Raw genomic sequence first — 26433 nt, 5'->3', positions numbered from 1 at the left:
TAAGATTAAAGAAAGGAAATATAAAATGGCTAACTGCCGTGTTAGGAAAGTGTTATTAATACTCTTTCTTTGTCTCAATTATGAATGTTCTGTTCCTAAAGAGCCTTGTCTAATCATGTCAGATTACACATCCTTGTTGTATTGCTAGACTCTTCTATCTGATCCACTGATTGCCAAAAAACGTAGGACATTGTCTTGCTGCTTAAAACATTTCAGGGGAAGAAGCTGATGTCAGATTAGTTCAGTGCTGCACTGCTACAAGGATTTCATTAGGGGTTTTGGCTTGATTGTGTTTTTTTGTTGTTGTTTATCTTTTTTAGATTACAGATGCAGTGGGCAAAAACTAAAAAGAAAAGTTTCAGTGCAGTTTGACTGTTGCTAATTTTACTAACGGGTAGCTTTTGGCTAACTACCCTGAGACTTTTAAATGAACCAACTTGATCCACATTGTTTTTATCAACTGTCCCTGTTCAGCAACTCCCAGCCAACAGAATTCCATTAATTCCAGCTTCCCCAGTATAAGAAAGGATATAACCTGCACCAACACATATCTACCAGTTGACTTTTTTTTTTAAACATCCATTTTAACAACTTGCTTGGTTTCTTCCCCACTTTGCATCTGTTACTGATGAAGCTTGCATGTAGTCAGAATAAATTAAAAAGGAAGCAAACAGACAAACAGTAGTATTACTGCTGCTTGTGCTCTTGATTAGGCTAGGTATAATACTTCCAATCTGTAATACAGCTGAATTTGCCTAGGAACTGGAATTCATGCCCTTCTCCAGACTATTTGGCTTTTCCTGAATGCTGCTATCTTTGAGACAGTTTGGCACATGACAGTGAATAAAAGCAAGCACTCCTTATGTTTTTCAGTAGCTGCCAAGACGCTGGTGTGCAGGGAAATGATTAATATAGAAGCGAGTTGAATGTAAATTATTGTTGTTTAGGGTAGGTGGTGAATTATTGACAGAGAGGGGAACCGTATTACATAAAATGCACTTAGTTACAAGGATTGCCAAACTAGCACAGAGATGTTGAAGATAATGGCAAAGGGCAGAGAGAAGTCATTTCTGTTTTTAGTACACGGACATATGCCTGTTCCCACAAAGAAGTGCTTGGATTTAAAGTCATACATGAAGTCATGACATTTGTGACTGCTCAGTCTGTAGCATAATTTATACACCATAAGGAAAAGTATTATGTATGTGTATGCCCAACTGCAGCTACACTTTTAATCACAGGAAGGTATAAGTTTATATTCCCCAGACAAAGCAGAACACATGAGCATTTCTCCATGCCACTGGAACCACGCAGCCTTAAGAACTTCTCTCAGAGAATGGTTTTAATTTGAAGTTAGTGGCAGTGAAAGGTGACAGCTCAGCTACACCCCAGCAAGGCGGTTCAGGCACATCTAGGGCAGACAACCCTTTTCTTGCATTGACAGTGCCGATCATTCAAATGGTGGAAATAACTCTCTGGCAAGTGACTGCATATTTCTCAGTGACCTTTCCTGGAGAGATCCATCTCTCAAGATAAAAAGTATACCAGTCTCTCTACCAGTCTCTCATAGTACCTTTATTAAAATGCTACCAAGCTGTTTTTGTGGTGTAGCTCCTACTGGAGGGTGACTTAAAATTTCATGTTCTTTTTTTTCTAAGATCACCAAATGATTTCAACATGGTAACGAGCTATAATTTTGGTTGGACCTGACCTAGCAGTTAGCAGGAACGGACTCTCTGAAGTGTTCATAAGCCTTTTCTTCATGTAGTCCTCCATAAAGAATAGAGTTTTGTTAGAAGTAGGCTGTGTCTGTCCAGTTCCTGCTCCACAGTTAGAGATTCCTGATCTTATATATACTGTATGCACAGTTATACTGTTCAGCAACCTCAAAAAGTCACTTTCTATATTTGTAGCTAGGAGATATACAGCAGTGAACTCTATGTCATTAACAATAACTTAAGTATGTTATCTTTTTCTCCACAGTTTTCCATGGTTTATTAATGGTATAACACATTAATTCTTCTTACAAGAGTGACCTTTAAAGCTTCATTCATCCTCACAGCTTTTATCCAATTACATTATCACTCATTACAGGTACAGCATTTCAAAATCTGCATTTTGTTAAAAGAAGTAAATTGCAGGGGTCTCAAACCTATGAAAAATATGAGGTGTGTAGTGAAAAATGATTGAAGAGGAGAGAACAAGAGATGTCCCGCCACTGAGATGCAGGTCAGGTGCTTAATACCATATCTTAATGTGGTGCTCAGTCTATTGAGGACAAAAAATTTGATGTGAAAAAACTGAAATTTGGCGCACTGTACATGGAGAGCAGTAGAGCCAACCAAATGAAAGATGAAATACGTTATTATCTACCGTTAAACATGTTAAACAGTCTAGGGCTATTAAGAATAATACATGCATTAACAATTAATGATGAGATATTTATGAAATATTTACACAGTTGTAACTTTTCATACCAAATAAAGTTATTTTCTTTTCTATAGGGCACAGGAGCATATTTACTGTCTGATGTACAGAACTCTCATCAACATTAGCAATAATCTTGTATGCACAGTGTTTTGAACACTGAAGATAATTGTTCAGGTAGAACATGGACTACCAGAGAGCTTGGAAGAGAACCACAGAGAAACAAAATAGTTTCACTACACAGCACTGAGATATCACAAAAGTTGCTTCTGATAGGTCTGACTCACAGTTTCATTCATTTTCTGTGCCATCTCTGAAAGTGACCAACTGGAGATGTTTCACAGTAGCAAAGGTACAGCAGTCTACATCAATTCCCTTAGCACAACTTGATTTATACACTGAGATCTTAGTTCATATTACATTCAAATACTTCTTGGAATAAAATGTTTCAGTTAGAAGGATGCAGAATGGGATGTGTACATTTTTTACTTACACACATGCAAAGAGCAGTCCCTTTAACACACAGGACTTGCAAAATCATTGCTAGGACCATTATTATTTAGATAGTCTATAGGCAAAGAGGTAATATTGACAGGAGGAAAAATTAATGCTATTTTCTGCCACAATGTTAAAAGCAGCCAGTCAAGACTATTCACAAGATACATCACAAATCTTGTGTTTTGTTTTTTTTTATTTTGAATGAAGCTGTTAGTAGTTTTGCTAGTTAGACTGAGATAAAATAATGGCCCATGCAGTTTTTTGGTGGACTAAACATTAAACCTGTATTTTGGCAAAGATGTATTTGCATATGTAGACGTTTATTTATTTTTTTTTAATTTGATTCATCACCTGCTTTTTTAAAGATGATGTGGTATAATATCACTTATCTTTAGTGCCTGCCATTAGACAGGTGTCTGTCTTTAACATATGCTGTTAAACAAACAGCATTTATTGACCATTATTGATAATGCATTATGTGAAATAACACAGGATTTTGTTTTCCGAGTCTGTAAATGTTAAAATACTCCTCTTGAAATGGTAAGTCTGTTGCAGATTCTTTATTGGTATCAATAAATGCAGAATTATGGTCAGCCTCTGACAGTTTGTACACTGCTGTCTGATAAATGCCCATTTTCAAATAACACCTATTAACCATTATGAGGAAGGTCAAATGAAAGTGAGCTTACCTATTGTGTTAGCTCTGGCTGAAGGACTAGCTAATGTTGCTGGCACAGAGGATTTTAGTGAACTGGCCCCACTATTTATTCTCAGAGTTGGCATATGAGGAGAGGTGGGTGATGTGGGAGACTTGCCATCAGATGTCTTGGGTTTGGCTGAAAGGTTCAGAGGCTGGGCCACTTCATCCTATGATGAGCAGAAGATAAAAGAGTGTTATCAAAAAACTGCTGTTGGCACACCACCATCCAAGCAATTCAGCTGTTTTCGGCTCATAGGAACCTCTAAACCTGTAAGGTTGTATGATACATATTAAGATCAAATGTGATACCATCTTGCCATTCCAGATCAGAACTGAGATGACTGATGGATTAGTAAATGAGCCTGATACAATCAGAGAACATTCTCCATTTGCACTTTGTTTTTAAGAACAGTCCCTGAAGAAAATCTTCATATTAGTGCTTCTATGATGAAAATTAAGAGTATTTTTACAGTTATATTTTATTGTATTTTAAACTCAATATGGATGGAGAGAATTTTTACTTTACTTTTACACTACCATACAAATTGGGCAAAAATGATTGAGTAGGCTTTATTGTTGTTGTTGTTTTGTTGCCTTTGGTGTTGGTGGTGGTTTTTGTGTTTTTTTCTTTTTTTAAACTTGTCCTTTCCTCTGAACTTCCAGGCTTAGAATTGCAAGTACAAAAATATCATAAGAAACATAACACTTCTTTCCCACCACAACAAGAGTGCAGGGAGAAACTGCAATTTCTTTCCACAAAATTTGAAACAATAACCTGGATAATTCTGCATAAGCCCCTGTATTTTCTCATCTTTTCCTGAGCTGGATTTCAAGATTTGGGTAATCATTGCAATGCAAAACCAGAATATCTGGATGACATTTTTTGCAGGATAATTGGAATTATTCCTAAACCTAGCTTGATTATATATAGTAACTGACAGTGCTATAGAACACATTAAAATTCAGTTATGTGCTTTTCTTTGACCATAATATCAAGGAAAAACAACAACAACAACAAAAACAACAACACAACAAAAAGCAAACAGGCAAGGGAGAAAAACCTTTTCAGCAAAGGATACTTTAGAAATCACTTTAACTGACTTTTAAGTAACCAGAAATAATGTATATGGTATTAGAACCATGTAGATATCAGCTTTGCTCTCCTCTCAAACTGACTTCAGAAAACCATTCCTTAAGCAAAAGAAAGTGCTACAACACACAATGCTATTTCAGCTCCAGGCACTGAAGAAGTTGATTCTGATCTCTGTAAGTTGTAAGTACACTCACTCTTAAAGAATTATTCCTGACTTACAACAATGCAATGCTGACTGGAATTAGACTTACAATGTTTGAGTGCTTTAGTGTTACTGCTAAGGTATCTGCAACTACTATCATACAATACTGACTCTTTTCCATAGAGAGTGGTGTGCTGCAGTAAAGAAGGAATTTTATAGTCAACTGTCACATGTGGAAGTATGATTAAATGTATGTCTCCAAACACAAGACAATTTTGAAAATTTGAAAATATGAAAGTACTTTCATATAACTTTTCAATTACATTAAAGAAGCAAGCTCTGAGCTAAGCACTTTTGTTATGTTTAATCATTTTCAGTAGTAGATAAAAGTAGTAAAATAGTAGACAAAAGTAATTGTAAAAAAATTATTGTAAAAAAAAAAAAACACTTTTGTAGTAGTAATAATTAAAAATAAATTTAAGCTTGGCAAACAATTGTGTCAAGAACATAATAGACAAAGGTGTTATCCTTTAAGTAGTGTTTAAGCCATCCTAGTTGCAACTTGTGCATAACAGTAAAAGCGGAAAAAATAATGGATTGAATTGGTCATACTCTCAGACTCATCTATTGTATTCTCAGAAGGCAGAGTTCTGTTGATCTTCTAGGAGACTTAAGCTACTGGGTTTAAAATGTTGCCCAGCTCAATCAACATCTGACATTATAAGAAGGTACTCATTCCTTTAGAGAAATACAAAACCAACTGTATTAGAATAAAATGGATTAAAAGACATTAAATGGAAGGGGACTTGCTCTGCTGTTCTATTGATTTCAATTTAAAAAAAGCCCACAACAGTGCAACTATAATATTGTTATATCAGTACTGAGACAATTGCATAAAAGTCTAAGTTCAAACTAACCAGTGAACCAACCAAACACAGTGACTGACCTGGGCCAGACAAGAATCCCTGAAGAGCAAAATCATCTATTTGAAAGACAGTATCAGAAGCTTTTATTTCAAAGAACATTCCGAAATTCTCACTGGAACTCAAATATATAAAAAATTCAGGCAGAGAGTTTATAAATCCTACACTGAATCATGAGTTGATAATAATTTAACTTATCCTCTTAACCACAGTGGAACCATTTATTCCATGGGAGTCTAAAAAATATCTGGGAGACAGGTAATAATATACAATTGTGTTAAATGTGAAGATAACTGTTAGGATCTTCAGTTCTATACTCAGTAAACTATTTTACTCTTTATCCTATCTGCAGACATAAATTCAAAATTCTCTAAATGAGTTCCTATTCTCTGCTCTTCCAGTTTAAATCACGAACTGCACTGTCTTCATTCATTCTTGAATTGCACCTGTGTAACTTAGAGGAGAATTGGGTGTTGGCCTGATTTTGTCTTTGACTATAAAATCTTTCAGTTAACATTCTGCCACATTATAGAATAGCAGGCTTCACTTTCAGGTATGTCAAGACTGCATATAGTTGCAGCACAAAGACAGCTAGGGCAAATAAGAGTAACAATAATAATAAAAAATAGATGTAGCATATTCACTCCAGGTAGATTGTATCTTTATAGTCAGGAGATTTGATTTTATGCAGTGGGATACTGGGCACAGAACCCAGAACTACTTGCTGCACTTAGTTTTTATTAGAAAAACCTCAATATTAATTGGTCCCTGCCTTTTTCTGATACGCAGTTATTCTCAGATGCCATTGGTAAAGATTTTTTTTTCAAGCCAATATTGTTTAAAGAGTTAAACAAAGTCAAACATTTATTTATATATCAGCCAAAACGATTAATACTTAGAGCAGAGGACATTAAGACCCAAAAGGCTTGTGATAATATAAACACAGATGTGATGAAAGTAAAATATGATCTTGATTAAAGGTTATGAAATGTTTCCTTTAAAGTAGCATATTTGTCTAGCAAAAAAAAAAAAAAATAATCCAACACACACATGCACAAATAAATGTAGAGAATAAAGCATAAGCAAAAACACACAATGAGGAGCAATGGGGGGCTAAAAAATTGAAGTACCCCCAGCAAGAACAAACCACTGGTAAGATATTCCCATCCCCTGTACCACAGCAGTGTCAGAATGGTTGTAGTTAGTTGCTATTTTAGGCCAAACTGGTGCTTCGCTTCCCAGGATTGGAAGGCTGTCATTAACCAAAACTTTGGAGCTTATGGAACATTAGATCCTTGATTTGATGTAGATTTCTTTTTTTTCACCTGATCTAACATAAGAGGGAAAAAAGAAGAATCCTTTATCTACACCAAAATTTGGGAGATATACAGAATATTCAAGAGCTGAGTTCTGTAACTTCATTCTACCTGGTTTTGTACAACTTTGAGCTTTCATATTTAAGCATCAGACATTGGAAATCCCCAACATAAATGTCTGACAAGCAACATTTAAGTAGAAATACTGCTGATAAGTTGAGTATTCATAACACTGCTGTTATAAGGTTTGTATGGTCCTTTGAAAACATACAATCCTAGATGAACACAAAGCGCTTAAAATATGGGAGGCAACATGAGAGCGAAAAGGAAAAGATTTGGTGATGGTCATACAGTAATGTAGCGAGTTTCAGATTTTAGAATTTCTGACTCACACAGCCAAACAGTGTTACAAATAGGTGGCTGAAATGATGTCTTTTTATGTTTCAGTCACACTGTCTCTATTTACTGCCTCCTAAGATAAAAGGTTATTTTATATCTGAATATGTAGAAAGAAGGAACTGAAATCTGATTTTGAGAATGTCTCTGAATCACTTCTTAAAAATTGTGCTATTTCAACACTAAGAACTGAATAGAAGACCAATAGCCCAGATGAATGAACTAGTCTCAGAGACTGAAAAGAAGGTGTGTGAAGGTGTGTGGGGAGGAAGAACTTAGACAATCTGGATTTTATAATCTCACTTCTTTTCACATATTTTAAAGATTGGAATACTATTCAAATAAAGTTGCTGAATTATTGTACTGTAATTTAAACACAAATGGTGCATCCCACTGTGGCACACACTGAAGGTCCAGGTTGTACGGTTTATTACAAAATTATGAACTACTCTGTGTATCATCTAACTGGCTATACAAATGTGCTTAAATGGCCTGGCATAAGCACAGCCTCGCATGCTCTACTGAAGAGGCTTTTCATGACCTCTGGGAACACATTTGCCACATCTTGCTGCTTATTTAAATGACCTTGACAGTACAAATTACAGCCAAATGAGTAGAAATAAGGAGCCAGAGAGGGGGTTTCTAAAAGAATGCACCTACCACCTCACCAGAAACAAAGCCTCATTCCTCTACCCTGTTTCTGTTTCTTTGTGATCTTCATTTCAACAGAAATGCAAAATACAGAGCACTCACTGCTATGTCTGGGGCAGAAGACAAAGATGCTATTGTTGCACACTGAACAATGCAGCCCATCAGTGGCTTGCTTATACATTCAATCTCTTGCTCATCCAGAACCCTCTAACCAACATGTAACAGAAACAGAGGTAGGACAGCATATATGCAAATAAAATCCTTCAGCATTATTGTCCCTTCCAGACTACAGTTGTCCACACACTCTCACAAATATACTGGCAGCTTTCTTCACATTCCCTCCCCTTCCTTCTTCACTCATGGTGAAATTATCAATAGTGATAATAAGAAGCCGAGAGGTAATGGCAGTTGTGAAACATGTTGTATAAATGAATCATGCTGCTGATATTATCCTCACTGATGAAATAATTGTATTAAATTAAGCAGGGATGTTCACATGACAGGATGGGTGAATTAGATAATGCTCATCTGCAGCTGCACCTCCTCCTGCCACATTCTCAAGTTTTGATTAAGAATAATGTGTCCCTTCCTGCAAAGGTGGAAATTTTTCTAACTACATAGAAAGAAAGAGATGTAGACTTATAAACAGGCATCTCAGTCATGACATGATAATAAAAACAACAGAATTATTCTTCAGGTGCAGAGAATTCACTTTATTCTCCTGTATCTCTTGCCCATGAGTTTGAACACCAAACATAGAAGGTACAACCAGACTCTTTTCACGAAGGACAAGAAAGGCACCAAGATAAGACAGAAGAAAGATACAAGATAAGACAAAAGGCAAATATTAGAAAAAACTGTCTCCTTCCTTCCTGGTCCTGCAAAGTGCACAGACTTTTTGTTCTGTGATAGATACAGAAACATCTCAGCCTGAATTTATTCAAAGCAAATTTCTTTTTTTTAAGGTGTTGCTTTGCTGAGTGTCGTTCTTCAAACATGTTGCTCTCAGAAACTGGACACATCGTAGACTTAGCACGTGTTACCCAACCAAAGTTAATGCTTCCAGTCTTCACTGATATTGCCCAAAAATTCCTACTCATGGGACTCAAAACAAAGGATTTATGAGAAGCATTGGTTTTGTTCTATTGGTTGCTTCTTTTAGGGAACTACTAAAGGAAAAATTACTCCCAAATGCTGATTCATACACAGGACAATTCTTGCACAGACTCCACTCCTGTTCAGGGGCCAAAGTGGTGTGAGAACACAAACTTCATCTGTTCTGTTCTGTAATACAGGTGACACAAGGTTGTTTTGTTTGTTTGGTTTGTTTTGTTTTTCCCATTCCTTTTCTGCAACACTACGGGCTCTCACTGAGAATATTCTCCAGAGACTTTGTCCTCTCAGAAAGATCCCTAATTTCTTCCCCTTTCATTTTCTTCACAGGAAGACGAACTGAAAGGAAAGTCTGCAGTTACAATGACTAATTTGCTGCCCTGGAAACCCCAAGTTTTGATTTTGCCCAGTCCACATGTCATCAAAGAAAAGAGCTGTTGGGTGGTTTTCCCTTTGTATGTGGTACTGTTGTTTTCAGAATTTGTACACAGGATCACAGACAGACACAGGAAGAACAAAAGAGGAGCATGCAAAATGACCTGTCTCTAAACACGGAAGGCCCTAGGAGCTATACGTTTCCCTCTGTTCCCCACAACCTTTTGTTCTGTACAGTGATTACTTTGTAATTATCACCCTATTCTCTGATCCACAGAATACAGATGGAGAAATAACAGAGGACCAAATGCCAAATAAGCTTAGGATCACTTTAGTCCTCCAGTTACCTCAGATGTGGAAGAGTGTGGGGGCAGTTTCAGCTGCAGAGCAGCCTAAACCCCAGATCTGTGTAGGGAGCTATGTAACTCCTCCTTGAAGTCTACACCCAACCGTGATCTAGATATTGCATACCATCTGGACAGGACTGTGCACACAGAACACTAAAAGCAACTCCAAAAACTTCTCAGGAAAGACAAGTACTACACTGGGACCTAGTCTTTTGGGGTCTCCTGGAGCTCAAGGCAGGCTGTTTGGCCAACAGAATACATCAGGGAACAAAACTTAGCAAAATGAGAAGACTTGTGTTTACTCAAAAATCATTCATTTAGTTTCTAAAATCCTCAGAGAAGCATCCTCCAAACCATACTTGCAGCTTCTGGCTTGCCTTGGACTGCCAAAACACCTACCATCCTTGTGAAGTCTCCTGGTAATCTCCACAGACAAACAGCACAATGTGTCTGAGGAAAGCGGTTGGTATGAAATTTCTGGGCTATTTTTGCTTGATCATGAGTTTTCAGTTACACCTCTAGATAAACCTGATGACTTATGGATGCTTATTCCAAATCAGATCCGAACTTCAAACATTCATTTTCATCCATACAAAAATAACTTGCTTACTTCTACTGATACTATTCTGCTGTTTGAGCACTTGCTCTTCCTCTAGGTCAAAACAAGCTGAAGTGAGAGCTGCTCAGGACTCAGTGCATGGATTTTCAGTACAGCATGAACCAAAACTGCACAAACAAAGGGCTTTCAGCATTTGCTTGCACCTCACAGTGAAAAGCTCCTTCTTTTTCTGCATCTCTGAGTGAGTGAAAATTTAACTCAGTAGCCTCATATACAAAACAACACCAACAACACAACAACAACAAAAAACTTCAGCAAAGCTTGTGAGAAGGGTAACTAAAGATTGACTAAAGATACAAGAGTCAATGAAGAGAAAGGCCATTTGAAATTCTGCTAGTCCAGACTTCAGGACAAATTTGGGTTCTTTAGTTAGCTTTTTGCTTCTAATAATTATTTTCCAGCTGTTCTTCTCACATCACTGCTGTACCTCTCTATTTGGTATAATGCTAATAATGAAGTGCTTCTCTAAGATGGCTCAAGTCAGCCACTAAGCAGGAAGAGTGACTTAGGCATGGGTCAGCAAGGACCAACACAGACACTGCAAATCTTCAGGGAAAGCCAACAACTAATTTTTCATGCTTTTAACCATGTACATTACTTCACCAGAAGTAAAAACCATTAAAGAGAATCATGGAGTTGCAGGGGACAAGAGGAGAAAAGTTTTTCCTAAACACGACATTTCTTCCAAAGTGCCCCCACTGAAATACATGGAAAGAGGGAAAAAATCACTTCTCCAGTGCTTGAAACGAATATTAATTAATTAAAGCTCATAATTACTCTGACAGCTTCTGCTTTATTTTACAAATGAGAAGAAAAAGGCACAAAGTGGCTAAGCGATTTGTCTAATCTCACACAGTGAGTAAACAGCTGAGTCACAAGGAAAAATGGAAGAATTGCCACTCTAATTCAGGCCAATGTTTGGTGGTGGGCTGTTTTTTGTGCATTGCTTGCTTTGGTTTTTGGATACTTTCTTGAACTTCCCCCATACATCGAGGTGCTTCAGAAGAAGTTGCAAGAAAAAGTAGACAGCTGTCAGATGGTGTGATCTGTGGTATGTATTCCTGAACTCGTGCTGGGTAGAAACTGAAGTAGCCCCTGCACTGAAGCATGCATGATGCCTTGTAGCTTGGGTCTTGGTTGGATTTTTAAGTCCTTGCTACAGAATTCTGTCCTTATAAAACCCAGAAGCCTCAACATGTGGTATCCTGTCCTTAATAATGTCCCACCCATAAAAAGGCTGTTTAAAAAACAGAAATAGACATTAGACTAGATTTTGTTTGCTGCCTAAATTGAACTTGGAGTCATCACCTTCCAGCAAATAATCCCCAGTAAATGTTAAGCGGAATGAACAGCAATGAAAACAACAAAACCTGAAAGGATGGGGAAGGACTTGGAAGGAAATAAAACAAGGACCTGCAAAGCCAAACAGCATTACAAACTGGTACATTTTAAATGAACAACAAGAAAACAGAAGCCACACTGATCAAAGCCTCCCACCTCCTCTCTGTGGTGGATGACACCTTCGCTGGGAGCACACCACCACCTCTAACCCCACACCTGCAAAAGGAATTAATTTCAAAAAGAATACAGACCAAAGCGTACCGTATCAAAACAAATTAGCAACAGCCCCCTCCTCCTGCTGTGGTCAGGCAGGAGAAGTAAAAATGCTGCATGGATTGTAAGATTCAGGGGAAAAAAAAAGACAAAACAGAACAAAACAAAACAAAACAAAACAAAACAAAAAAAAAAAAAACAGCTGTTGAAAACTTTAGAAGAAACAAGTCAAAAAAGCTTGAAATAAAAGAGATTTCAAACATCTTGGACAACTGACAGTGGGCTAAGAATTTCTTTTTCAAAAACCACCTGTGCCTTCTCTGACTTTGGTTATCTCTATGTAGTCTAGGTGGATTTTTCACCAAGAGGCAGCAACATATGCAGCACTACAAATAAGCAGTGCAAAGATAAAATGCACTGTTTTCATTTATAGATACATACAGCTGTATGAAAAATGTCAAAATATGTTTTGTAACTGCAGATATGACCTGCCTGACAACTTGTTTTTCAAACTAATAGCTTTTCAAAGGGAAACTATCAACACAAAATTCATCTGTCTTTAATACTTGCATGCTATTAACAACATCCCAGATCACTAAAATCAAAATGATTTTACAACTCTGCCTCGCTGGGTATTTTTTCATTTCACCTCCTTTTAGCAGTAAGATGAAATCTAATCAGCAGTTCCAGAAACTGGAGGGAGTTTGATGTACTGTAAGGAATGTTCAAAGCAAACACATGCTCCATCATGGAGTACTGCACTCACACAAAAACAAGATTTGTTTAATATTTATATCACACTCATAATCACATATGTGGGGCTTAACTACTTGAAAGTTCACTTCTCGGAAGGGTCATTCCTATTCTTATGCCATACTCATGTTTTTTTTTTTGCTTACTACTTGAGTAATGCACAGGGACCCAAAGAGACTTGGGTTCAATTCCTGGTTTTTCAACAAACTTTCTCTGTGAACTTGAATGAGTCACTCATTATCTAATCTTATTCTGCACATGGTCACTGAAATCTTTGAAAAGTTATCATAAAATATTACCAAACATAAATGTCAGTGTTTTGCAGTCATGCAAATGCCTACAGAAAGTAAAGGGCCACCTCTTTTGTTTCAATTCTCTATTTGTATGATTGGAGAAATACATCCTTTCATCTATGAAAAGGGTTTCTTCTATGCAAAGTGGGCATACACCATATATATGTTTATCTAACTGCATAGGGACACTACCATTTAAAACCCTTTAAATTTAATAAGTACTATTGATGTTATATAATTATCCCAATGAACATATTAATCAACCATAATAATCATAATTAAAATTGAAATATATTGTACTTCCTTTTTTTTTGTTTGCTGCTGTCAGTACTGAATGCAGATTACAAGCAGAACAGTGTTGAAGAAGTATTGAGCCCCCCTTGGTGAATAGACTTCAGATCCTATTCCTGATTCACAACAGCAAAAATGAAATCACCATCAGGACTGATATCAGGGCCAAATTGCTGGCAGGCACAATGAACCACTAATTGCTGGATTCATTAGTAAGACTCATAGTTTGTCCCCATGAGATGCTGAACACTTTCAGCTCCTTTTAAAACCTAGCATCTTAGAAATTAAAATTAACAACTGCTAACTAGAATTTCTGTTATACTGTAGAAACTCAGCATGGATTTGAAGTCAGATCACAAGAATGCCAAAAATCTATTATGTAAAATTAGGCAGATTTTTGTATACCATTTTCTTGTTAATTCTGTAGAACATGCATGCATCTCTACACAATAGATATTCCATGCTGTTCCTCAAACCTAAACAATTGGTTAAAATAGTTTTTGTAAAGCTGAAAGAAGACAACTGCCTTAAAAAATACCTTTCAAATAGCCCCAGCATCACACTGTTAAGATTGGCCTATTCTTTTCAGACATAAAACAAATGTCTATTTAAGAACACATCCAAATGCATTTCCATCACTCAGCCAGAACACATTCACCTCCCAGAAGCTAACACTGAAAGATATGGAAAGGCGGGGGGAGGAGAGGGGAGAAGCAAAGGGGGAGAGGGGACCTTAGTCCACCTACTGGCTTCACTAAAGGCAATGAATCCAGCCCTAGCTCATTTCAAGTAGGTTCATTTGTGTCTAAGGTTACCCACAAGCTATTTCTTGATGATTTATAGCTGATGTCTACAGATCTCCTTTTATTTTAATGATAACTTCAATACAGATGTTAAAACATTCTTTGTCTTCACAGAAGTGTATGAAAGGAAAGCTGACATCTTAAAAAAATTTCCAAGAGGCTGATTCACTATTTCTGAAGAGGGCCAGCTCTGGGCAGTTTTTATCTTACCCAGAAGAAAGAAAAGGAGGAAAAAAAAGAGACCTTCTCCCCCTCCCTTTTCTCCCATACTGCTATGTTTTGTGACTTATTCTGGGCACGAATCCTAGAGCACTGACTCAACATGTATATCACCGATTAATTATGATCAAGACAAGACACTAGCATACTTGGTAAGTATAAGATAATTTCATTGCTTCACCAGTAACAACATATTTATATAGTGTTATCTTCTTCTGTTTGAGCCCACAGCAATTTACAAAGTGAGTCCCAAATGATACTATCATGGGAATCCTTCAACCCAGCACTGAATTGTGATCATCTGGGGATGAAGAACAGCAGCACAGGAAAAGCAAGTAGCAAGACATCCTGAATCTACTTGAAATTTTAGCTGTCATGCCTGTAAAACCCTTGAGAGTTGTCCAACTTTGGGATTACTTTTGGCCTCAAAATTAGGGGGGTTGCATGTGTGTGGGTGTACACGTAAGGTCAGTGTGCATATATGCATGTTTGGCAGCCTTCGTCTCTATGGGTATTTTGAGAGCACCGGCCAGTGTTCATCAGGTTTGATAAAGAATGAAGTCCTCAAAGGTCCCATATAATTTGTGTGAAGATACAGTGGGGTGGGAAAAGGGGACGCTCCAAGCTTCTCACCTCAGGAGAAGCCTCCAATGCTTACTCATGTTCTAACAGACATCAGGGAATCCCCCAAAGAGAGGTACAGTGTCTCCAGCCTGTCTAAGCACTGTGAGACTTCGCAAACAAAACCTGGCTTCGCTACTTCTGGAACTATTGGAACATCTTGCTTGTTTAAAAATGAAGGCAGAAGAAAAGTATCTATTCAATTTGTTCTGGCCTATAGGCCTTGGAATATCTGTGCTATTTTCTCACTAGCTAATTTCGGCTAGCCAAAATGTCATGATTGTCATTTTTTTTCACACACTAGCCCCTGTATATTTAACTTGTTTGGTACATTGGTGGATCTCCCAGGTACTACACCACCACATCATCCTGTTTATGAGCTGCACTTCATTGGGAGGACTCACTTTGTGTAGAGAAATTTGTATTACTGAGGCTGTGAAATGAAGAACTGTAAATCCAGACATGAAATGTAGTGGGCAAACAGTCATGTGACACCATTTTAACTTCTGGTATCACAAATGAAATGCTACTTGACATGTATTTCTCAGCCAAATGTATGTGTTGAATTTCTCTGACCCTGAATTAGGTCTGTGCCTTTTATAGAGAATACTGAAAGCACAGGCTATCCACACATTTATAATGAATAATAAGCAAACAAATTAATAAATTTATCCCAGTGTTTTAATTGCTGACTCTTTTCAGTGGACATTAGAATAGGATAGATAGGAGTATCCATAAACAGATAAAGGATAATTTCAGAGAAGACTGAGCATTAGAAACAGGCACAAAGGGGTCACTCTGATCCATAAGTAAAGTAGAAAAAGCAACAGAGTTCAGACTGGAAGGACTCAAGATTTACTGAGGCAACCAAGAGCTCAACTCAAAATATATTAACTTACAGCAGTAACCTGAAGTCTATACAGCTCTTAGCATGGCTAAAGATAAAAATAATCACTGACCTGGAATGACTGCAACCCTGAGAGAGCTACCTTTGGAAAAACAGAAATTCACAAGAATGTGACATAAAAAAACACTCTCCAGAATTGTTATATATATGTGTTTTCTTTCTAATCAGACACTGAATTAAAACGACTTCAGTAATTCTGTTACTACATGCTTTTCTTTGTTGCTACACTGCTTCACAGTTTTCTCTGGAGCATTTTGGAGAGGAATAAATGTACCCCTGAAACTCAATTTTAAGAAGCTTTTTCTGCCAGTTTTCCCGTGGATATGTCACATTGAGTTGTGTTTGTTTCTGTATAACTCCTGTTGTGTTCTGTTAGCCTGAAATCATGTAACTCGATGTGGCTGATTCATGACGTGACGTGTCACTGCCTGGCATGTCAGCTGAAAGCCTGCATGAACCCATGTGTTACATCTCCGTACACACTTAGCCCTTAGAAGTGGCCCCTTCTTTTAAATCTACTAGCAGGTGTTGGCACATCTGCTCAAAAGAAGTTTAAGAACTAATAACTTATGAACCATTCCAAGTTATATTCTTTCTGTAACATCATGATTGAAAATTGAGAAACTGTAAGAGACAAGGTCTTCTTCTCCATGAGCTCAGCATGTCAACATACTGAACAATCTTTTATTAAAATATTAATATTTTAATATAAATAATATACAATATTTTAATAAAATATTAAAATATTTTTTCTTTTCCAGAGATGCCAGTCATGGCATTAGGTTATCTATCCTTTAAAAGCAGCAAGGAAAAATGTAGCAACTGAAATGAAATAAATGAACAGAAACTAAACTAATTCATTAGTACTAAAAGTACACATTTGAATTTGCCATTTGGCATCATTAGTGAATAAAGGCACATGATTGAGATCAAAATTTTCTAACTGGTTTCCTGTATTAGTTCCAGTCAAATTACATTAAAAAAATAATAAAAAAATAATAAAAAAAAAAGGCTTGTTGCCTCCATTTGCCTGTCTTTAATGTTCCTTGGATGCTCTCAAATGTTTTCTCTGGACACTACTTAAGCATTTTCACCAGGATATCCTATGGTAGCAAGCATAATTTTGCTGAGAAATGGTTATGCCTTAGTAGAGTGGCCAACATGAAGTCTTCTATGATTTTGGACTGAAAACTGATGTCACTTGATTAAAATAATAACTTATAAATTCATTTTATTTGGTAGCTGCTTTCTAAGCCTTCGAAATACATATCAAACTATAAGTTTCAGCCATGACAGCCTGAAGCTTTTTGTTTAAATGGGGTTCTTACATACTCACATGATTCCAGGAGCTTGGACTCGAAGGGAACTGTCCATTATAAAATCACAAGATGTAATTATACTGCCCTGTTAAATGAGTACACTAAAGTGTCAATTTACACACAATTTCTCTGAAATCCCAGCTCCTACCATTTCATTTTAGACTACATAATTCAAAATGTATTTTGTACAACAAATGTGTTGTTCTCAGAAACTTCAGTGAAATATTTGCCAAGCACTTCATACAATTTTAGAGTTAACACTAACCTATGAGAAACTGCCTCTTTGAAAATAAAATGGATTCCTTCATCATTCTGCCGTTCATGTTGTTTCTCTTCAGCTATCTACAGCTAACATTACAGATTAAAATGTCTTAGATTAAATAAAAATAAAAAAAGAAAGAAGTTGTAGAGCTCCCTTGTTAAATGGTGATCAATCAACACTGGGTACAGGAATACTTACCACAAAATTTATTTCTTTGATGCTTAGTTTGAATTGCATTCTGCTGGAATGTGTCAAGAGGATCTAATTTCAAATCTAGTATGTGACGTGGAAGAAAACCACTCCTCTGCAGACAAAGCAAGGAACTTCTAGAAGCTGCTTGAATGATCATATTAGAATTTGAGTCATTCACCTCAGAAACTTACTGTCTATGTTGAAAAGAAGTTCTTTATTTGGTAAAAGATGGCTACACTGCTGTCCAGTACACATCCCTGTCAAAGAAGCCTATGTACTTTACTTTCAATTATAAACCGTACTACAAAATACCCAAATACAGCTGAAGCTGTGAAAGATTTCATTCCTTAAGTGAAGTACCTGGTTTCCTTCTAAAAAGACCTGGTAGAAGCAGAGTCCTCTGCTCCATTTCAAGCTGTCTTCTAATCCATGAAGTCAGTACATGGCTACAGTGCTATTTTTTTGCATATGTGATCCTGGAATAAACATATTTCTTGATTTATAGAATCTAACAGCACAGATTCTAGAAAAATAATTCTCTGGAATAAAGGACTTTTGACTTCTACTTTATTTGAATTTCATATTATGAAGGGAACTAGAAATTAACGTGATACTATATACTGGCTGGTTTTGTTACCTATGTTTAACTTAGAGCTGGTATTGATCCTTCATCTTTGCTGTGCTGTAAAAGATGTCCACTGCAATACCTGACAGCCACTAGAGAAGAATGCTGCATCCCAAGATGAACTTCTCATATTTCTCCTCATGGTTGGTTCCATTTCCATAGCAGAAAGAACCTCTCCTAAGTAGTTTCCAACTGTTCCCACTGAATGAAAGCGCCCAAAAGGTGAGGATGACTAACAAAAAACACCACAACTAGAAAAATCGAACTTTGCTCTGTTACATTATGCAGCTCCAGATTTTACACTCTCCTTAAACCCTTTTACTGCTGTTTTTAGGATGGCTTGACCAACTGGCAACATCAACTCAACAGCCATCTTGGTAGCATTAAAAAATGCTACCAAAAAAAATGCTCAGATCTGTGACAGTATTTTCTTGTTTGGGACTCCCCCGTCTCTTCTTGCAAAATGCTGCTCTTTCTCATTCAGGTGCTTTGTTCCAAGTGACACTAAATGGGTAGCTCTGTCATACAGCTTCACCGGGAGTCAATGTTTTCTAAGTAACAGAATAAGACACAAAGCTGAAACCAAATGTCAGGTTCCAGCGCTCTTGAACACTGAGGGATTCTGAAACGGACATGGGCTGAAAGTAACAGTGCATGGTGTAATACCTAGGTCTTCAGTGTTAAGCCACTGCTGTGGTTCATTTAACCAAAAACAGTAAAAACTACTATCTGCTACCCTTCTACCACCCAACTTTCCCACTTGGAAGAAAGTGGATGCTTTATTTATTCATACCAGCTAAAGGAAGGCACTAGCAGCAAAGAACAGCAATGAACTAGTAAGAAGCACACATTGCATGTCTGTCATTGCCATTTTGCTTTACATCTCTGTTGTTCCCCGTCTGATTTCTGAAGATCTCTTTCAGAAATGCCGCGGTATTGCTTAATTTGTGTGGCTCGCTTTTGTTTTGCAAGCACAGATTTCAGAGTTTTTTCCTCCCCCCTTTTCTCTTTGTTATGTTTTCTTCTGAGTTTTCTTTATAAAAAGCGCCCACTGAGTCTGACAAGGGCTGACTGGCTGGCAACTCGTCTTGAGAGACAGGCTCCAACCAGAGAGACATGATATCAGGAAACAGAGCTGTGGAGAGTTAATCTGAAAAAGCATCCTAGAAGCCCCTCTATGTATTTGATTTATTTTAAGGAAAGTAGGGAGGGTTGGAAGGCAGAGAGAATGCTGTGCAAGTCCCTACTGTTACTGCTGCTGCCTTTTAGATACTGCTATTAACACTGTTTTTATTGTTCAGAACATACTCGCTATTTTAGAAGAGCATCTTAAGAAGTTCCATTAACACACATCACTTCATTGTGCTCTGGCAAATGGTTTAAAAAGTCATTGTTTATATGCCTGGATGTTGTGTATAGAAAGCAGAGCAAAGAAGAGGAGAATAGCCTCAAAGATTCTGTCACCAGCTCTGTATTTTGCTATTTGGGATTAAAAGCATGGGCAGCAAAGGAAAAAAGCTTCCAGGTAAAGAGATAATTAGCTACAAACTCTACATTAAGAATGGACACAGATGCTAAAGAAGTAGCACAGCACCAAGTAGCTTAGCACAGATAAGGCAGATGAGGTTTCCAGCTCCCTATACATCACTGCATCCATACCATAAACTTTTCCTTAATTATCCTGCAGCTATTCTAACCTGTTTGATGGACTGACAAATGGATTGAGAAATGCAAGCACTGAATAATGCTTTGAATGTAGTGATAGATAATATTCTATCACTAACCGCTATTCTGGTGCTGAAAAGCTTAATACATCCATTTGCAAGGTGGGTTTTATTTTTAATCACTGGTGTATAAAGAATTATGTCCAGACCATAAATTCTCAAAAATAAGAGAGCCTTGCAAATCTTGGAGATAAAACTTTTGTAAACATAGCCCTTCCATTGTAGCAGAAATGGTGCATCTTACATTACTTTAATGATAACTCTTGTTCTTCACTCTGAAATACCCCAGTACTCCCTTTACAGAAAGTAAGAATGCCTTAATTTCCTGCTGCTTGGATATGCATTCAGCAGCTGCTGAGCTCTTCAACTAATATGGAGGACAGTAATTGCTTTTAGTATACAAGACGTAATGTGTGCAATGGGTTACTTTCAGACAGGTTGTTCCTCTCCTCTCCAGCACTTTGCAGACAAGAAAAAGAGTTTTGTCCCATCTAACACAAACAGTCACACCATTCGATCACCTGTACACAGAAATGATCAGTCTTCTTATAAAGACACAGCTGTCTGCCCCTACACCTGAACTACTTCACAGTGCTGTGAAGAACTATTAGCTCATATTTCCAAAAATACTTGATTACATTAAATAAAAAGAAATGTTAGGAAGAGGAAACACTGATGTCCTTCTTCATTTGAACAGCAACCTATCTATCATCTCTAGAACTGAAATTAAATACTTTCCTTTAACATACTCAATCATGAAAAACAATGTGATCAGAAATGGAAACTGTGAGGGTACAAGGAATTTGTATGTCTAGCCATATTGGCTAGACTCCTGAAACAGTCATAGCTCCATGTGGCAAGCAAGCCAATGCAGCTATGTACATAACAGAGCCTATTTTATTTTTTTTTCCCCAAGATCTCCCCAGGATGAATTTTGACATTCTACATTACCATATGAAAGAGAGAACTGAGAGAAAGTGAGACAGATATACTCAACTAACAGGGCTGCTTAGGGTAATCACCTAAAATGAAGTTCAAGTCAACAGTTTGTATGAAGTAGAATCAGAAATATCATCTAGATGGACGTTTTTATTAGTAGGCAATTTTAGGGACATGTTCTTTTTCCCTCCTTTTAATTATATATTTTTTTTTCATATTTTTTTTCCTCAGTCAAGAGAGCTTTCCCACTGAAACTGGAAAGTACAGTCTCACCAGTTTTGACTGGGACAGAAAAATCTCCTAACAGCTCCCCATAGTGAATAGTTTTCTTATTTTTCTTAATAACATAGCCTGTGGTGTGTCTGAATTAGCAGTCCCATATCCAAACATTCCTGTTCTTTATTTTGTCCCTGGTGTCGGACGTAGTTGGTGAGAAACTCAACAGTGACTCAGTTGCAGTTTCATACCCAGGCTTGCCTTGTCTGGGTGAGAATGGAGTAATAAGCACACTGTAGGCCCCTTTTCTATCCTTCCTACACTATAAGCAGGATGCAAGAGGCAGCTGGTGCATGTAGCAGCAACTGTAGCATTGCCAGAAGATATTCCTCAAATTAGAACTTCCCCTGGAGAATCTCTGGCCATTTGAAGACCAGTCTGTGCTGTGGTAGAGGGGCAAGCTCCAAGTCTTTCAAATGAGATTCTATTGCTGACCATAGGTGACATAAAAAATTTTCAAACCAGTGTTTACTTAGGTGATCAGAGGGATAAGATAATGTGAAAAAAAAACATCTTTGGTTAAGGATTCATACTGATATTAGTCTGGATATTGTAGCCGAGGAGAATCTGATTGTGTATATCCAACTGCTTAGTGCTGTTTCTGGCTTGTCTGAAACACATTTCCTTTCCTTGTCACAACTCCCAGGTGCTACTGCTGAGCAAATAGTAACATCACTGCCAGAAGTATTTGAAAAGAATAAAAAAACTGATTTGGACAATCCGTGTGCTGTTGTCATTGATGGAGACACAACTGTGAGTAGGGTTAGGGCTGAGGTCATAACAAGGTTAAAAGAAATTTGCCCAGGAATTCTCTCCTGTCACATTTCACACTGAATTGCTCCTGGTTTTCAGCAGATGCTACAGACAATACACTGTGCTCCATTAAATACTGGGAATCATTTAGCTACATTTATAAGCTACATTGAAAATTCACTCCAGAATTACTGTACTTGAAAGGTTACATGGAAAGGGCTAGGATATTACATCACATAAGCACTAGATGCTATATTTAAATGTGCAACATAAAAAGCATGGAACAAAAGCAGGATTGAACAGAGCCCTGACTGTTTACAAGTGAGGGTGATATTGCTGTGCTTATTCAAGAGCATGATGACCTCACCTGATGACAATGAAGATGCCACTTAGTGAGGATCCTGGTACCGCGGTAGGGGTCACCGTTCAGATAAACATATTCTTTACAACACTGTGGGCTTTTTTAACCCCTCTTGGGTGGTCTTGTACAAGCAAGAGGATTGAAAGTAATCACAAGATTGGCTGGTTAAGCTATTCTGCCTACTTTTTATCTTCACCTGTGCCCATCCTCTTCTACTTATTTGGGAGCATGTAACAATCTTGAACACCCAGCTGAGCAGCATGCAAGCATTTACAGGATCAAATGCAAAATGTGCTTAAGACAGACTTTGGAAATCCAGCACAATTTGGCAAACTTAAAAGACAGTTGCCTTTCAAATGGGTTGTGGAGGAGGCCTTGGTAAATTTGAATGGTATGATTAGCATACCGGCTGTTTTTAAAACTGCTCAAGAAGAAGCTGTGTTAAAATCCATTTCCGCAAGACACACGCATTTTCTTTTGGACAGGCTCCACTAGCTCTGTTTCTTAAATCAATTTTTCTGGCACTGAGATTCTTCTTGGAAGAATGTATGACACCAGCTCAGTTTCCTAACCAAAACTTGACAGAATGTGTACAGCACAGCATAATGGCATCTCTATGGTTTCCTAAAAGTTATAGTACAGAAACCTAGGAAGTGAATTTGACCATTCCAGGTCACATCTGCTGAAAGGCGAGTGAGACAACAGAAGATGCCAGGTTAGTCTGGCCAGCACAATGTTCAAACACTGGTGAGGGCCACTGATAAAAGGTTTGCCAAAATGGGAGTTGCCAAGGTCTTAGAGGAGTTTCAGGGATGTGTTGAAGTCTTACTAGATTTAAAGGATGATCCTTGGCAAACTCCCTCTGATGCTTCTCAGCATTTCTAGAGCCAGCAGTTGTTCCATCTGCTGCTGAAGCCGACTTTGAAGAATCCTTGCAAAGAGCAGCACACTAACTTTAACACTATACAAGAAGGAAAAAACATAGCTTTTCAGAAGTGACCTAGATGTTTGCCAGGAGCTTGACACACTCTCAGGTAAGGCTGTCTCCTTGTCTCTAAACACTTCAGTGTATTTCCAAAGCTGTGCCAATGTAAACTGTGGGTTGAAAATAAAAATTCAGCAAACAGTATCTATCAAAAGCTTGTCTAAGGCATTAACTGTTCATCTGTGGAGATCTGACATGCAGTAACAGTGAGAAAGACTACCAAGAACTAACCTCATGAACCAAGTTGCTGCTGGGGGTTAAAAAAAAAGAAAAGGCTCTGAAATTCAGACAGATACACCCTGACAGCAGCTAAAAATATGTATTAATTTAGAAATATATCAAACAATATATTTGTGAAAATGTTGAACACAAACAAGCTCTGAAAAAGCCAAGGACGGTCCACACAGACACAAACAGAGGTGTTTAGTTTCAACATATAAGCTTCAGTTTCTGACACTACAAGGGATTTGCCAGCGTGTTTTCTGAGCCAGGCCACTGCACTATTGTATAAGCTTTATTCTAATTACTGTAGGCTCTATAAAGGTTCCTTTATCATTTAGTATTATAAATAATTGTGCTTCTAGGCTGGAGTTCAAAGCTCAGTATAGCATTCGCACAACACCACAGGCGGGTCAGGTGACCTTTCTCCAATTCTCCTCTCTCTGGTGCTGAGGACAGACAAAGTGGTATGTCTGTCATACGCCATTACCATTAGAACAGAATCTTGTTCTTTTATTACAACTGAACTCCGCCGGATTTCTCAGCAGGAATGCTAAGTGAAATCAATGTCTTGGATTTCCAGGCTGAGCTTGGAGGTCACAGCCACTCTATCATTTCTCAGCATTATCCTTTCTCTTTCTCTCGCTCTCTCTCCGAGCTTCCAACTGGCACACAGCAGATTGAAAACAGCATGCATCACAGGGCTCATGCTGCACAATTTTACAGCCTTTTGGAGCCCCCTTCCTTTCCTTGTGGCCCACTCTTTTTTTTTCCGCTATTTGCAAATAAGTTATGTTTGTGTCCTACAGGACTGCAAGCCAAAGGCACTGGAACACCTACAAATATGAAAAAGCAATAAAACACAAGGGCTGATCTTGACAGCTGCCAGTAAGACGGTTGTGCTTGATGTTACCAGTAGATATGGCAGGCCTTGTAATTCCACAATTGCCACAAAATAAACACTGCGCCCCCTTAGATCTCACCAGACATTCTACTTGTGCACAAAGATCCAAAATCAACATAGGGCTTTTAAGTGTAGTGGATCTAGCAAGCCACTAGCCACACACAAGCTCCCCTTGTAAAACACACAAAAATTTCTTGTTAACCATAGACACAACGTTTGGGGGGAAAAAAAAAAAAAAGTATCATCAGGCACTGCATGGCTTTGTGATCCCAGCTCTACAGTACACAAAAGAAGAAGCCAAGCCAAGGGTAAACTTTGAGAAGCCAGAAAGTCTTTACTGAGGAGAGAAGGCAGAAAACACAGACCTAAAGCTTGATTCATTAACACAACAACCACTGGTTCCACACCATCTATTTTATCCTTTGGACATGTATCTCACTGAGTTGACAATGGTATTATTTATTCGTCTGATTATTTTTAATGTGTGCTGCTTTACTGTTACAGTAAAAAACAAGGCACCATTGTCAATTCAAGGAATCTTTTCCAACACAATAAAGGACATGGACAGCATGCTAGAGGACACTAACAAAAAGAAAGAGCACATTTTTATCAAGCTCTTGCTGTCACCCAAATGGGACTGCTGCTTCTCCACATTCCTTAACTGAATTCTGCCTAGCTGGTTTGCAATAACTAAAAAGTGCCATTCAGTTTTGACTGGTTAATTTTGCTCGGCTGTGGCTTATGCTGAGCATATCTTCTTCCACTGGACATACTGTGTCTTTTTCTTTCTCTAACTGGTCATGCACTGGCAGCATTACACAGATGTGACTGCAAGCTGCTACCTTGACCTCTTCAATGAGTGCAGACCTAATTGCCCAGCTATGGCCAAGACTACTCATCAGACCTTTTATGAACAGATCCCAGCATGGTCTACAACACAACACAACACAACACAACACAACACAACACAACACAACACAACACAACACACATTGCTTTGGAGACTAGTTCCTCCATAAACTCTCAGTGGGCCCCAGGATGCCTCACTGCTTTCCAGATTGCTAATCTGACCACGATTTAGTGCCCTGAAAGGAAATGACAGTTGTGGGCTGGCACAGGAGGGCTGTCACCTCCACCCACTACCCTTTACTGAAGATGGAGGAAAAAACAGTATTATAGCTAAGGCACTGCAAAGGAACCCACCAAGAATACAATCATTTCACAGAGGTATCATGAAAACAAAGCTGCCTAAAACTGAGAGGCACACAGACAACAAAAAAAAACATACATGCAAGTATCAACATTGTCAGGATTGCTGTGCCGCCAGGCCTGGTACAGTACCTTGCTTTTGGGTGGAGGGCTGTTTGTGCTCTTGTCTGTGTGGATGCTGGTAGGCGATACAGCAGCACCAAGGTTACCCTGCGGTATGCCAGGTATCTTGCCTCCCGGAGACACTTGCATTGCAGCAAGTTGGGCAGCATACAACTGCTGTAAAAATAAACAAACGAAGAAAACACACACGAGGAAAAGAGACAAGAGGAGGGGGGAAAAAAAAGGAAAAAAAAAAAAAAAAAGAAACCATCAATAAATAACTCTCCAAAAACTTCTCCTACTGTAGATCATATATTGTCTTTCTGATGGATATTTTTTATTTAGCACACTGGCATATTTCAAGACAAAAACTGTCATCTCAACTTTTGTGATTCATTCCTCAGGGGACAAATGACAGACATCACCATGAGAAATGTCCTACCTTCCATGTATGTCCAGGGATTCAAAACAAGTAACAAAAGCTAATCTTCATGTCTTGCCCGAGCTACTGGGCAATCTTTC

At 38.0% G+C, this 26433-nt stretch overlaps 1 protein-coding gene across 1 annotated transcript in view; it reads right to left on the bottom strand.

Moving 5' to 3' along the window:
• Positions 1–26433, bottom strand: part of SOX5 (SRY-box transcription factor 5) — a 290578-nt gene that overhangs the window by 28836 nt on the left and 235309 nt on the right. The window contains exons 9-10 of the mRNA XM_084290955.1: positions 25942–26088; positions 3615–3792 (exon numbers count right to left, since the gene is read on the bottom strand). Coding sequence (XP_084147081.1) covers positions 3615–3792; positions 25942–26088 — 325 coding nt within the window. The remainder of the gene's footprint in view (positions 1–3614; positions 3793–25941; positions 26089–26433) is intronic.

The sequence above is a fragment of the Netta rufina genome, assembly GCF_964035555.1.
Source record: "Netta rufina genome assembly, chromosome: 1".
Classification (NCBI taxonomy): domain Eukaryota; kingdom Metazoa; phylum Chordata; class Aves; order Anseriformes; family Anatidae; genus Netta; species Netta rufina.
This window is presented reverse-complemented; position numbering and strand designations above follow the sequence as displayed.